The sequence below is a fragment of the Cervus elaphus genome, chromosome 1, assembly GCF_910594005.1.
Source record: "Cervus elaphus chromosome 1, mCerEla1.1, whole genome shotgun sequence".
Classification (NCBI taxonomy): domain Eukaryota; kingdom Metazoa; phylum Chordata; class Mammalia; order Artiodactyla; family Cervidae; genus Cervus; species Cervus elaphus.
This window is the reverse complement of record NC_057815.1, coordinates 69,310,511-69,322,778: the sequence shown is the minus strand read 5'-3', so window position 1 is coordinate 69,322,778 and position 12,268 is coordinate 69,310,511. Positions and strand designations below refer to the sequence as shown.

At 40.5% G+C, this 12,268-nt stretch overlaps 1 protein-coding gene across 4 annotated transcripts in view; it reads right to left on the bottom strand.

The window, feature by feature from the left end:
• Positions 1–2,154: 2,154 nt before the first annotated feature.
• Positions 2,155–12,268, bottom strand: part of UVRAG (UV radiation resistance associated) — a 319,155-nt gene continuing 309,041 nt past the window's right edge. For all 4 annotated transcript variants that reach the window (XM_043907751.1, XM_043907741.1, XM_043907747.1 and 1 more), the window contains one exon: positions 2,155–5,721. In XM_043907751.1, the coding sequence (XP_043763686.1) occupies positions 5,019–5,721 (703 nt within the window). In that variant the 3' untranslated portion in view covers positions 2,155–5,018. The remainder of the gene's footprint in view (positions 5,722–12,268) is intronic.

Here is a 12,268-nt window from a genome sequence, read left to right as displayed (position 1 = left end):
AGATCAAGTGTTTCATAAAAATACTGATCACTTCTTACACTCTATCTAGTACCGGGTTTCGGGGTGGGGAGAGGTTTAGAGAGGTTAGAGGGGTGGGTATCATCCCTACTTTAAAAAAGTTTTTTTATTGAGTATAGTTGATTTACAATGTATTAGTTTCAGGTGCACAACAAAGTGAATCAGTTATACACACATCCATTCTTTATCTTCCCAGATGGGCCGTTACAGTTATTGAGTTCCCTGTACTATACCATAGGTCCTTATTAGTCATTTTATATATGGGCTTCCCTGATGACTCAGTGGGTAGAAAATCTGCCTGCAATGCAGAAGACAGGAGACATGGGTTCGATCCCTTGGTCAGGAAGATCCCCTACTCCAGTATCTTGCCTGGTAAATCCCATGGACAGAGAAGCCTGGCGGGCTACAGTCCACGGGGTCACAAAGTAGTGTGTATACGTCAATCCCAATCTCCCAGTTTATCCCTCCCCACTCCTATACAGCCTGGCAACTGTGCTTTCTCCATCTGTGATTCTGACACAGCTAAGTGTCATTTTTTTAGGTTCCACATATAAGTGATATCATATGATACTTGTCTTTTTCTAACTTACTTCACTTAGTATGATAATCTCTAGGTCCATCCATATTGCTGCAAATGCCATTTTTCATGACTAATATTCATATACACACCACATCTTGTCGATGGACATTTAGGTTGTGTCTGTATGTCTTGGCTATTGTATATAGAGCTGCTATGAACATCTGGGTGCATGACTCTTTTCGAATTACGGTTTTCTCGGATAAATGTCCAGGCGTGGGATTGGTGGATCATTATTATAACTCTGTTTTTAGTTTTTTAAGGGACCTCCATACTGTTCTCCATAGTGGCTGTACCAATTTACCTCCCCACCAACAGTGTAGCAGGGTTCCCTTTCTCCACTCCTTCTCTAGCATTTATTATTTGTAGACTTTTTGATGACACCCATTCTGACTGGTGTGAGGTATCATCCCCACATGACAGATTAAGAGCCAGATTCAGAGAAGTGGCTGGGCTCAAGTGCTAGGACAAGAAATGGTGACAACAGGTTTCAGGTATCCTTTCTGTCACTAGGCGACGGTCTCCCACAGGACAAAAAGGAACCAACATTGATGGTGTAGGTCCTATACAAACATACTGGCAGAGTTCTCTTCAATTCTTTACAGATCAAGAACTGAGGAGTCCTTAGTTCAGTGACTTGACCGGAGTCTTAACGTCTAAGTGGCTGAGTTGGGGCATTCAGAATCTAGCTTCTAAAGAATAGATGCTGGCTGCCCTTTGTACCACATGGTAAAAATCCAGTTCATTATTCATTCCTTACCCCGAAACCATTAGGAACACAAGGATGGACCTTTTTTTTCAGAGGCTTTTTTTTTTTTCCCCTGAAACTAAATGGTATAGAAGATTAAGAAGAGTATCACTTGAGTCCAGCTTCAACTTGGCTGCTAGTTATAATTCACATCTAAACAAGTTACTCTTCTATTTTAAAGACTGGAAAGGTTACTGGTCAGTCGTCCATAGCATGCATCCAAATCTCTTCACTTTTTATCCTAAGTCCTTCCCCCATGGGCCCACAATTCAATTTCTCCCCTTACCTTTCCTCACATCCATTCAGGGCCCAAGCACAGCAAACTCCTTGCAGTTTTGCAAATATGCATGCGGCCCTGCCCTGCCTCTGGGCCTTTGCCCATGCTGTTCCCTCCATCTGTAATGTGAAGTCTCATACATCTTTCATCTGTATTAACTTCATGACCCTTTCTTAATCCTTGAGTCAGAATAACTTCCTCTGAATTCTGTAGCATGGCTACACATCTCTCCATCATAGAATTTATCACACTGAATTGTACTTAATTGTTAATTTACCTATGCCACCCTTCCTTCCCTCACTCCCAACTGGGGACTGTGGCAGGGGTCAAGGTTGATTAATTTTCATATAAACTTGTTTAGTCCAGTCCCTTTCAAAGTGGAAGGGGGGCTAGTTCAGTAAATGTGGAATGGCTGGCAGACTGTTTAATAATGAGGTTTTCATAGTTAACTCCGCTTTAATATGAAATTCAAAACAATGAAGAAGACAGGACTCAAACATCACAGGGAAATAACATACACTTTTACTCTCAAAATAAATACTAATCAATTTTATTTTATAAATACAGATGCTGACTTTTCTTCCAATTACCAACAGATCAGTTTCACATGCCATTTATTATTGGTGGTGGTTTAAAAAATTATTTAAATAACCAGTTAGGTCAGGATAAATGGGCACCATTAGAACTGCTAAAAAAATATAGTTGGATACAATCTTCCAAAACTAATATTCTGGGGGGAAAAAATCTCTGGAATTTTTAAAGTGGGTAACGGGGAAGTAGAGAGAGAAAACACAAGCAAATATTCATCTGATAACATTTGCTGGCTGTTAGAGAGTGTTTCGGCTACATGAAAACTGAAAGGGCCCTTAGCAGTTCAGAAATCGACAGGACTGAGTTTTCATTTCAACTTATATTCTCAAAGCAATTTTGTTTTTTTAGTGGTTTACAAGAATAATTACAAAGATTAGTAGGAGATAATAACTTCATCCCATATTTTGGCCTTGGCCACTTTAAACAGAGGCAAAATGAATTCTGCAGCTTTGGGAAATGTCAGAGATTTATTCCTGGAGAATGTAATGCTGTAGGATTTACATATATCCAAGTATGGCAAAAGCTGCAGACATCAAACAAACTCAATGAAAACCCAAAATCTAAACAAACCCAAACCTACAAGTGGTGTTTTGAGGCATAACATCATTGGACACAGTGTAGATCAGGAAAATGTGCAGGTAACCATCCATCAGTTCTGTGCTACCTGATCACATTCAATGGTGGGGTTCCATGCTGTGGGGGTGAAAGGCTGTGAACCCCAGAATCCGGGAGTCCATAAATGGGAGACTGACTGACAAAATCCCAGAGCGCCAGGCTCTACTTGGTTTTGTGGAACCTGAGATGAACACTGTAAAACATGGGTGCTCCTATATGTGGTCACTCCGCTTGGTGGTGCCAGGAGCCAGGCTTCAGGGCCTAAATGGAATGTACTTTGTCTTTGAGTTTGGCATGGAGTTTATTTAAAGGTCTCTCCCATATCTGAGGAACCAAAAATCACATGTGATTCACCTTCCACTGTTCAGTACTAACAGAGTCCTTCAAAGCCTTTCTTCTGGGCTTGGGAGGTAGATGTTGCTTCACTGGAGGACCCACAGCCCAGTCGGATGTACATCTAAGACCATGTCTAGCTCCACCCTTACTGACTCTAAAATGAATGACAGTACACTGTCAAAGAAGCCATGACTCTACAGATGGCTTCTGCTCCAGGTTTGGAGTAGTTCCACCTATTTATGAGAAATAAGATGGATTTCTTCAGATCAAGTTAAAGCTTTTAATTGCTTGCAAGTTGGGTCTGTCTGTCATGCAATGATTCTGTGAGTTCTTTACATGAAAAAATAACAACATGAACTATTCCATTTAACAATGTAGCTATATATTAAAACTGAGCCGAGGAATGCTTGGACGAAGTATGACAATGATTATGAAACCTATGAGTTAAATTGTTATGTAGGACGAATGAGCTATTGCAGAGTACACCTGTGATGTGTGTTGCTATATACAATATGTAAACTCAAATGAAGTCAACATTAGCTTAGATACAGCCACAGGTTTTGTTCAGGCTAGTCCTGTCATGATGTAACATATGGAGATGTAGGTTCAAGAGGAATTTCAAAGTTGGGAAAAAATCAGGTTGAGTGAAATAAACTCAATTTTTATTCTTCTATATAATACATGGATATAAGCATAAAATCTCCTTAAAGAGCTTGCAACCCTGAGGCAATGTCCTTGGGTATATAAAGTATACAACAATAGCAAATGAAATCTGAGCTCCAGGAATGAAAATGGACTTCAAAAACATAATTTAATATTTATGCAATTGCACACATACCAATAGTATTCTATGCCTCATCTAGTCTCTGAATCCAACTACATCAACTGCCTTGCAGTTTGCACACTGGACAGCCTGACTCCCTACGTATATTTCATCATACACAATGCCTCCTTTCTAACTGAAATTTAATAAATTAACATGGGATTTACATATAGGGATTTCTATACGGTGAGTGCATTGCCAGAAAGCACAGCCAGTTTTTGACAACAGCATCTGCCCACATAAAAACTTTGGCCCCCAGAGGGAACTTAATGTTGTCTGACTATAATAACCTTGTGGGGGAGGGTCCTTGAGGGTCCCCAGAGGGATCCTCCAGAGGTGAGGTTTTTCAGATAATCTGAGGGCTGCATCAAGGGTATGGCTGACTGAAAGAGGTGGGAGGTCACGGCAACTGCATTAAAGAACTAGCAAATGTGATGTCCTCTGTGGTCAGGATACACAAGACATCTACTGTGCCAATGGCATAACAGCTGGGCTGACTGTGGAGTCTGGGGGCAGAGGCCAATGGGCCTTTGTATACGAGACCATTGTGCTTCTTACTCATCAACCTGATGGATGGCCAAAGATCCTTCAGTCAGTGGTGGAGACCTTTTACTGAATATTCAATTTTCCCAAAAGTTTCATAAACTATGGTGAGGGCAAATGCTATGAGAATCTAAAGGCGAGTTCATTATATTATTTATATATTATCATCTTCCCTCTGAGGATAACATATAAGTGTAAATAAAAAAGCAGACAAATGCCTATAAGGTGACTCAAGCTAGAGAGTGACTTTTGCCTTAAAACAATTGTCAGGCCTGAAAAGCAAAATCTTGCAAGCAAAATCTAACTTTGTCTGGCCCATTGATACACAATGATCCTGAGTCCCTCCTTGATTCACAAAGTCTATTTTTCTGAGGAATATCCTCCATTAATATTCATTTTGTGTCATAATTACTACAAAGGGTAACCAGTGCAGCTTTATCCTCATTTCAAGCAGTGACTCCATCCTGGTCCTACCATCTGTCCGCTCGCTTCACTTATCAGAACTCCTGCGTGGCCTGCGGAAACTGGATACGTTTTCGTTCAGTGCATAGATCCTTCGGGAGAACTCTTCAAATTCTCCCAGAACTTGTTCATCACACTCCACTGCCACGGCACTGTCCACAGGGATGCAGTTAAATGCTTCCAGCTGATCGCCCGAGGTGAAGCCTGTGGCTTCCATTCCGATGATCTCTTCTGCTTGCTCCACGGTGCAGCAGAGCTCGGCTTCCGAGACTGGGTGGAAGCCCCCGGGGAGCTGGGAGCCGGAGGAGCTGGCCTGCTCACTGGGCAGAAGGGTGCCGTTGACTGTGGCCGGAGGCCCCGAGAGGGCTTGTCCCTGCTCCTGGCTAGTGTTCACACTCACGTGGCCTCCATTTAAGCTGTCGCCCAGATCTACCCCTTTTTTCTTGTTTTCTTTGGAGAGGTCCAAGGAGGTGTCCAAGGAGGAAGATAGAGACGCGGTCTTTCTGTCAGATTCTCCCGTGGAGGGCACAGGGGTCACAGGCTGGACTAGTGCAGAGTTGTAACTGGGGGGAGGGGTCTTGTACTGGAGTCTCTCATTCTCTGAGCTGGCCCGTTTCCGGTATCCTTTGTCTGGTGAAGGAATCCCCCCAGAGAAGCCTACATCTGCACCCCCAAATATGGAGCTTTGTCTCTTTGGAACAGGGATTGCACTGGAGGTGTGATGTCTGTCACTAGAAGACAAAGAAAAATGAGAAGTTACTTTCAACTTCAGAACTTAGCTTAAACCTTCTGGATCAAGAGATAGGAAATAATATGTTCAAGTTTGAGAAAATACAAACTGATAATACTTAAATCTTAGTAGTAACTGTAGTGTCCAAATGCAAGATACAACAAAGTATTATGAGTTCAGCATTGGGAACTTCCTTTAAGAAGGCTACAAGACATACTAAAATATATGCAGAGGGGAGTGCCCAGGACAGGGCGGAGGGCAGAGGCCATGTCATATGGGGAGGAGCCAAGGCAACTGGAGGGATTGGATCTGGAAAGAAAAATATATGTGGATGTGATCATATTCATATGTCTGTAGAGCTACCAATATTCTTGTTTCTAATATTCCAAGTCTTATTTTACTTTCATAAAATAGATACTGTCATTTGGCAGAGAACTTCAAAGACTTGTCCATGATAACCTCAGCGAGGCAGGGGCAAGGCTGGACTAAAAGCCATGACTCATAACTCAATGGTCAATAGCTTTTGCAATACCCAAATGTTAATCACCTTGTGTTAGACAGCTGGCAGAGAGAGGACCAAGGAGATGTGTGTGTGTTTCATGAAAAATTAACTTGGGAAGTGACCTCTCCTGTATAATGGTAGTCGCACATGTTTTGTTAATACTTGGTCTTCATCTTCCTTCAAACTTAAGTTTTCTCAGGAAGATACATTTGGGCCAGCAATAATAATCACTGTTTGGCTATACAAAGCATTATAGTTTCTGAAGTAATTTCATATACATCATTTCACTTGGTCTTCACAAAAACCCTGTCAAAGCAGGGTATACATTATTACTCTAAATCTGAAATAATAAATAATAATTAGTTAATGGAAATAGAGTATCCAGACTCTGGAAATGATGGTCATTTTATATCCTGGACTGGTGAAGCCACCCCTGGAGTACTGATCACAGTTCCAGACATCATGCTTGGCTGAAGCTATAAGCTTCAATATAGCTGTATGAACAAACCGGGTCCAGAGACACAGGGAGGTATGAACACAAGGTCCATGTGACGTGTGTTCTTCAGATGAGAAATCACACAGAGAAATGGCTCACAAAAAAGGGAGCTACTAGGCAGGAGCGGAGGTTTGACTTGAAACTATACTCATCCAAAGAATAGCTACTACATGTGCCAGGCCAGGCCGTGGGGACAGGAAACAGATGTAACACAGAGCAGGCCCTCCCTCTGAGGCGCTTCCAATCTTATAGGAGAAAGACACATAGAGGAGAAAGACACCCACATATATATACTGTACGTACTCTATTATATTTTCAAATTACAGACATGAAAAGTGCCCTGCAAAAGAAGAAAGGATCTAGGATTCTTTCTACCTGTATCCATGGCCACAAACCCTTCAGCCAGCTCCCTGCTCCCTCTCCTCTCAGATTTTTTTCTGATGCTGGCTTATCCCTGTGGTCTAAGCAAAGGTTATTCTTCTTGAGAAAAGGCAACCACAAGGTTTCTTCTAATCTATGCACCCACCAGACTCCCTTGCTTGGCTGTAAGTGTTGGTGCCAGGAGTGATTTCATAATCAGGGGTGCTCACTGGGGCACATATAGAACCAGGCAAGTAGACTAGTAAATTACTGTTTTTAGTTCTCAAGAAAAACAAAGCAGAGCGAAACCTGTTGGCCTTAATCTAGGTTTTCAGTTACTATGTTGTCAAAACTCACAGTAATGGGATAAAGTTGCACATTTTTGCCAGCCTTGTTGTTTTCACTCTGCTACTTGCTGACAGTATCCCTTCTCTACATGATTTTGCAGGGGGCCTAGGTAATCAAACCAAAACAGCATCAGCACCACCCAAAGACAAGTCTATTCTGGGCAGATGGGCCACGCTTTCAGTTGTCACCCCACCCAGGAAGGCAGAGAAGCACTAGGTGAGCCTGCCCAGAACACTGAAGGTTACATTACTGGTATGCGACCCCAGGCCAGGTGCTTAAACTACTTAAGGCTATGGAGGCTGAATGACTTGACACCCTCCCTGCCACCATCCACCCTCCCTCCCTGGGGGACCCTGCTCTGCTTCTCTCAGCTGGGCTCCAGGTGGGCCGATAAAAGGGCATGAGGAACAGTGTAACAAGCAGTGCTATGACACAAGAACAATGGGGTTTTTGTAGTTGTCTTTGAGACTCCTCGAAAGCTCTCCTCAACTTTGCATGACAAAAAAGTAATAAAAGTATGAAACCCCCCATCCTTCCCCCAAACTGCCCCCAGTTACAGTGAGCAGGGAACTACCATTTTCTTGAGCATCCAAAATGCTTAATTCTCACCCCTGCCCTGTGAAAAAGGTAGGCAGGTAGGAGGTTAGGAAGATTTCTTCAAGGTTGCAGAACCCACATCTGACTCTAGAGCCCACACAGTCATTTGCATCCCATGTGGGAAAATCATATTTACATTCGACTAACATTTGCTAAGAACCAATGTCTGATATGCCAGATATCAAGCTAAATGCCATTATACACAGGCCTTCCCATTTAACCCACCCAACCTATAGCTAAGCTCTGGGGTGTTACTTTTTTTTTTTTTTTTAAATATAGCTGACAATGTTGTGTTAGTTTCAGGTTACAGCAAAGTGGTTCAGTTGTACATACACATATATCCATTCTTTTTCAGATTCTTTTCCTATATAGGTTATTACAGAATATTGAGTAGAGTTTCCTGTGCTGTACAGTAGGTCCTTATTGATGTTACTCCTATTTTGATGCATGGATTCAAAGGCTTTGCTAGGTGGAGACTTTGGCATTTGCTGACATCCTGATTCTGGGATCTTTTCCAGTTTCTCTGAATTTTTATGAGAACTGAGGTAAAGACAGTATCAAATACAATTTAGAAAACCCAAGTAACAATAAAACATTCCCTCTTAAGAATGGTAAGAAGATGAGGTATTAGACAAATAAGGAAGTCTACAGGTCTAATGTTTACCCTAACAATCACACACTGTCTTTTTCCCCCCATTTGCAGCTATGTGCCATGAAACCTTTCAAAAATTTTTTACTAGTCTTTCTTATGATCTTAAAAAGAGTAAGTTGAACAAAAAAAGATATATATTTTTTAATTTAAAAAACTTTTTAAAACTTGTTATCTTGGAATATAGTTGATTAACAATGTTGTGATGTTTCAGGTGTAAAGTGATTCAGTTATACATATACATGAATCTACTCATTTATCAGTTTAACAAGGTATTTTCTTGATAACTGTGGGCCATCAGCATGAAGACGTCTTACTGACTATGACATAGTAGAGCGACTACAGGCCTTTCAGGGTTGCGTTTCTGAGTCTGAAGTCTGCACTCAGGCTTTTGTATGTCCTCTCTCACTGTCAGGCTGTTACGTGCGGCCAAGTCAGTGTTCTTGCCTGCAAGGGCTTCTCTTTTTGATGTTTGTGTCTTATTTGTTGTGTTCTTATAAAGTAGCTGTCTTGAGAATTGTGTGCAAAGCAAGAATAAACAGGATTTGAGAGATGGACCAGCAGATATCCTGGGTACAATATGCATAATTATATGAGTTTTGTAAGATTAATTTTGGCTGCTCAGAATTAATTTTTTTATTACTTCCAGGACCTTAGCAATGTTCCAAATTTTTAAGATAGCTGAGCTTTAAATAGCTCAAGCATTGAATGTATTAAAATATATACAAACACACATGAATTTTAAATTATTATAATAATTTATTCTCCCTGGACAACTAAAAATATAAACCACATTAAAAACTAAAAATCAGTCAAAAGCCTATTGGCCATCAAATAACCACTATTTGGATATTTTCCTTGTAGACTTTGATTTTTATATATGTGTTTAATTTTAAAAAGATACAAAACCAATCAAACAAAAAATGAAAGTTGTGTTTTCAGTATATATATATATATATATAAATATATATATATACACACACACAGTTCTGTATCCTGTTGTTGGAAGTTATTAAAACCTCTTGGTAAACAATTCTAAGTGGCTACTCCATTAAATGAAATATCAGAAGTTACTTAACCATTTCCTTATGTTTGTGGATTTAAGATATTTCTAAAATTTTATATTAAACTGTTGTATTGCTGTATAAAAACACAATGCATAGGTTTTTAATAAAATAATTTTTAAATTTTCATATTTAATAGAAGGTTTCTAGAAGGAATCTTCATTACACGTTTTGGTATTAACTAAATTCTTACCATAAAAAAAGGAACATTTTACCTCTACTATTGCCTAAAAAGAGAAAGGCAGCAATTAAAAAGGCAGATGCCCAAAAGCTTTCAAGATTCTTTTGGTCTGATTAGAGTCTGGCTTCATACATATTTTATCAAGATGGAAGAAGTTGAAATCCTTAAGACTTACTAATTATTAAGACCAATTTTTAAAGGCAATTGACAATTTACTTATCAAACAAAATTATTACATTATTTAAATTGTGATGAATAACTTATAATTTCTACTCCTGGAAACAACTAAAGTAAATCTGAGTGTTCTGGGGAGGAGCAGGTGCAGCAGAAAATGTGGCATTTCTTTATCCACCACTCCAGCCACAGGTCCCTTGTTCTAAGGCTCTAGATTTGAGGACTAGCAATTGGACAGAGTCCTGGAAGTTCACTGCACAGTCTCCTTATCACCTGTTTGCTTTGAATGGATGTCTCCTTCAGCTTGGCTTAGGTCCAAACTGGAAACATGACATTTGGGGTTTAACACTATAATTAAAAGGAATGTATTCAAAAACAACAACCCAAAGATACTGTAATTACAAACTTTCTAGGCCATGGTTTAGTGAAACAGGACATAGACTGAATAACTGAATCATATCAGGGATTGTTAAATAATAATACTCTTTTCTGCTACAAGCACAAAAGGATATCTTAGGATCCCTGACAACAGCATGTGAGGGAGAAGCCAAGTGGTTCAGAGTTTAGAGGTCAAGGAGGACAGTCTGGTTTAAATTTGGCTTCTTTGGATCAAGTCTTCTCTGATGTCTCTAAATTAAGGTCATTAATTTCTTTTTCATTCTGTCTTTATTGTAGTCAGTTACTTTTGTTATCTCTTCAGCTACGTCCAGAGCTATCTGGAGATAGTAGTGATGATGAGAAAGGATGCTCAAACTTCTGGATTGGCAACCATGATTGATCCTGTTTGTTTGGAGCTATAAATTAAGGCTGAATTCACCACTTATTAGTTATAGGACTATAGGCAGTCATCTTCTCTCTGCTCTAGTTTTCTTCTTTTTAAAATAGATTATTGGACTGTGGTAAAGATTAAACAACACACTTCAAACCCGTGGCAGAATGCCTGCCATATATACTGATGACATTAGTAGCTGTAATTGTGGTTTCTGTCATTATTATTTGCTTCCCTAGGCTCTGGATTCCAAAAGTATTAGCCTCATTTTACAGAAGAGGTTAAAAAAAAAACTTAGTTGCCTAGTCATGTCTGACTCTTTGCAACCCCATGGACGGTAGTCCAGCTCCTCTGTCCATGGAATTCTCTAGGCAAGACTACTGGAGTGGGTAGCCATTCTCTTCCCCAAGAATCTTCCCAACCCAGGGATCAAACCCAGGTCTCCTGCACTGCAGGTAGATTCTTTGCTGTCTGAGGCCCACAGAAGAGGTAAGTGAGACTCAAAGACATTAACATCTTAGATAGTAACACAGGGTAACAGTTAGCAGAGGAAAGACCAGAACCTAGATCTCCTTCCTTCTACTGTTTTCTTCTATACAAAATACTGTTTAAAGCAGGAACAAACTCAGAACTCCTCCCACATACCCACATCTCCACTCCTGCACATCAGGGAGAGCTGCCTGCATGAAGATAAGGAGTCAAGGCAAGCATGAGCGTGGAGGAGAAAGGACTAAATCAGGAGGTTTATTCTGCTCAGGATGAAACTTCATTCCAGCTTGTTCCTGAGAACCTGGGGTGGGGAAGGCTTTGAACCTAGTGGACGTGCTCAACTGCCTCTATTTACACGATCTACCAAATGCTATGGGACGACAGGAGCTCCCCAGAATCTGTGAGCCACATTCTTACTGTCCCCAAACCTCTGAGGTGTCATTTTTCTATAAGAATACAGGTTCAGGGAAAGGGAATTTTAATAAAAGGGAGAATTTCTCTGCTTCCCCAAGCTAAATGAGGAGGACTCTGTTTAGTACTTCTATAACCATTATACACATATCTTGCCGTGAAGCTAACTGGGAGACAGCAGAACCAGCTCACTGGACTCCACGACCCTTGCCCCACCACTCTTGCTCCCTCTTCCTTTTCTGTGGGTTTTATTGCCTGAAGCTATAGCCTCTTTTTATAGAAAAGGGACTGAGAGAGAGGAAAAGAGGTACGGAAGCATTGGTTCAAAATGTGTTCCCATTTCCCCATCTCCCATATATAATATTCCAGACCCTCACACGTAGCTCTGCCATTATGAAATATGTGAGCCTGGTGAAGCACTGAACCTATGTTTCGTCTCCTGTAAAGTGGGTATATCCATCTAACAGTTGTTGCAGTTAGGATTAAATGGGATCTACAAGTAAAATTC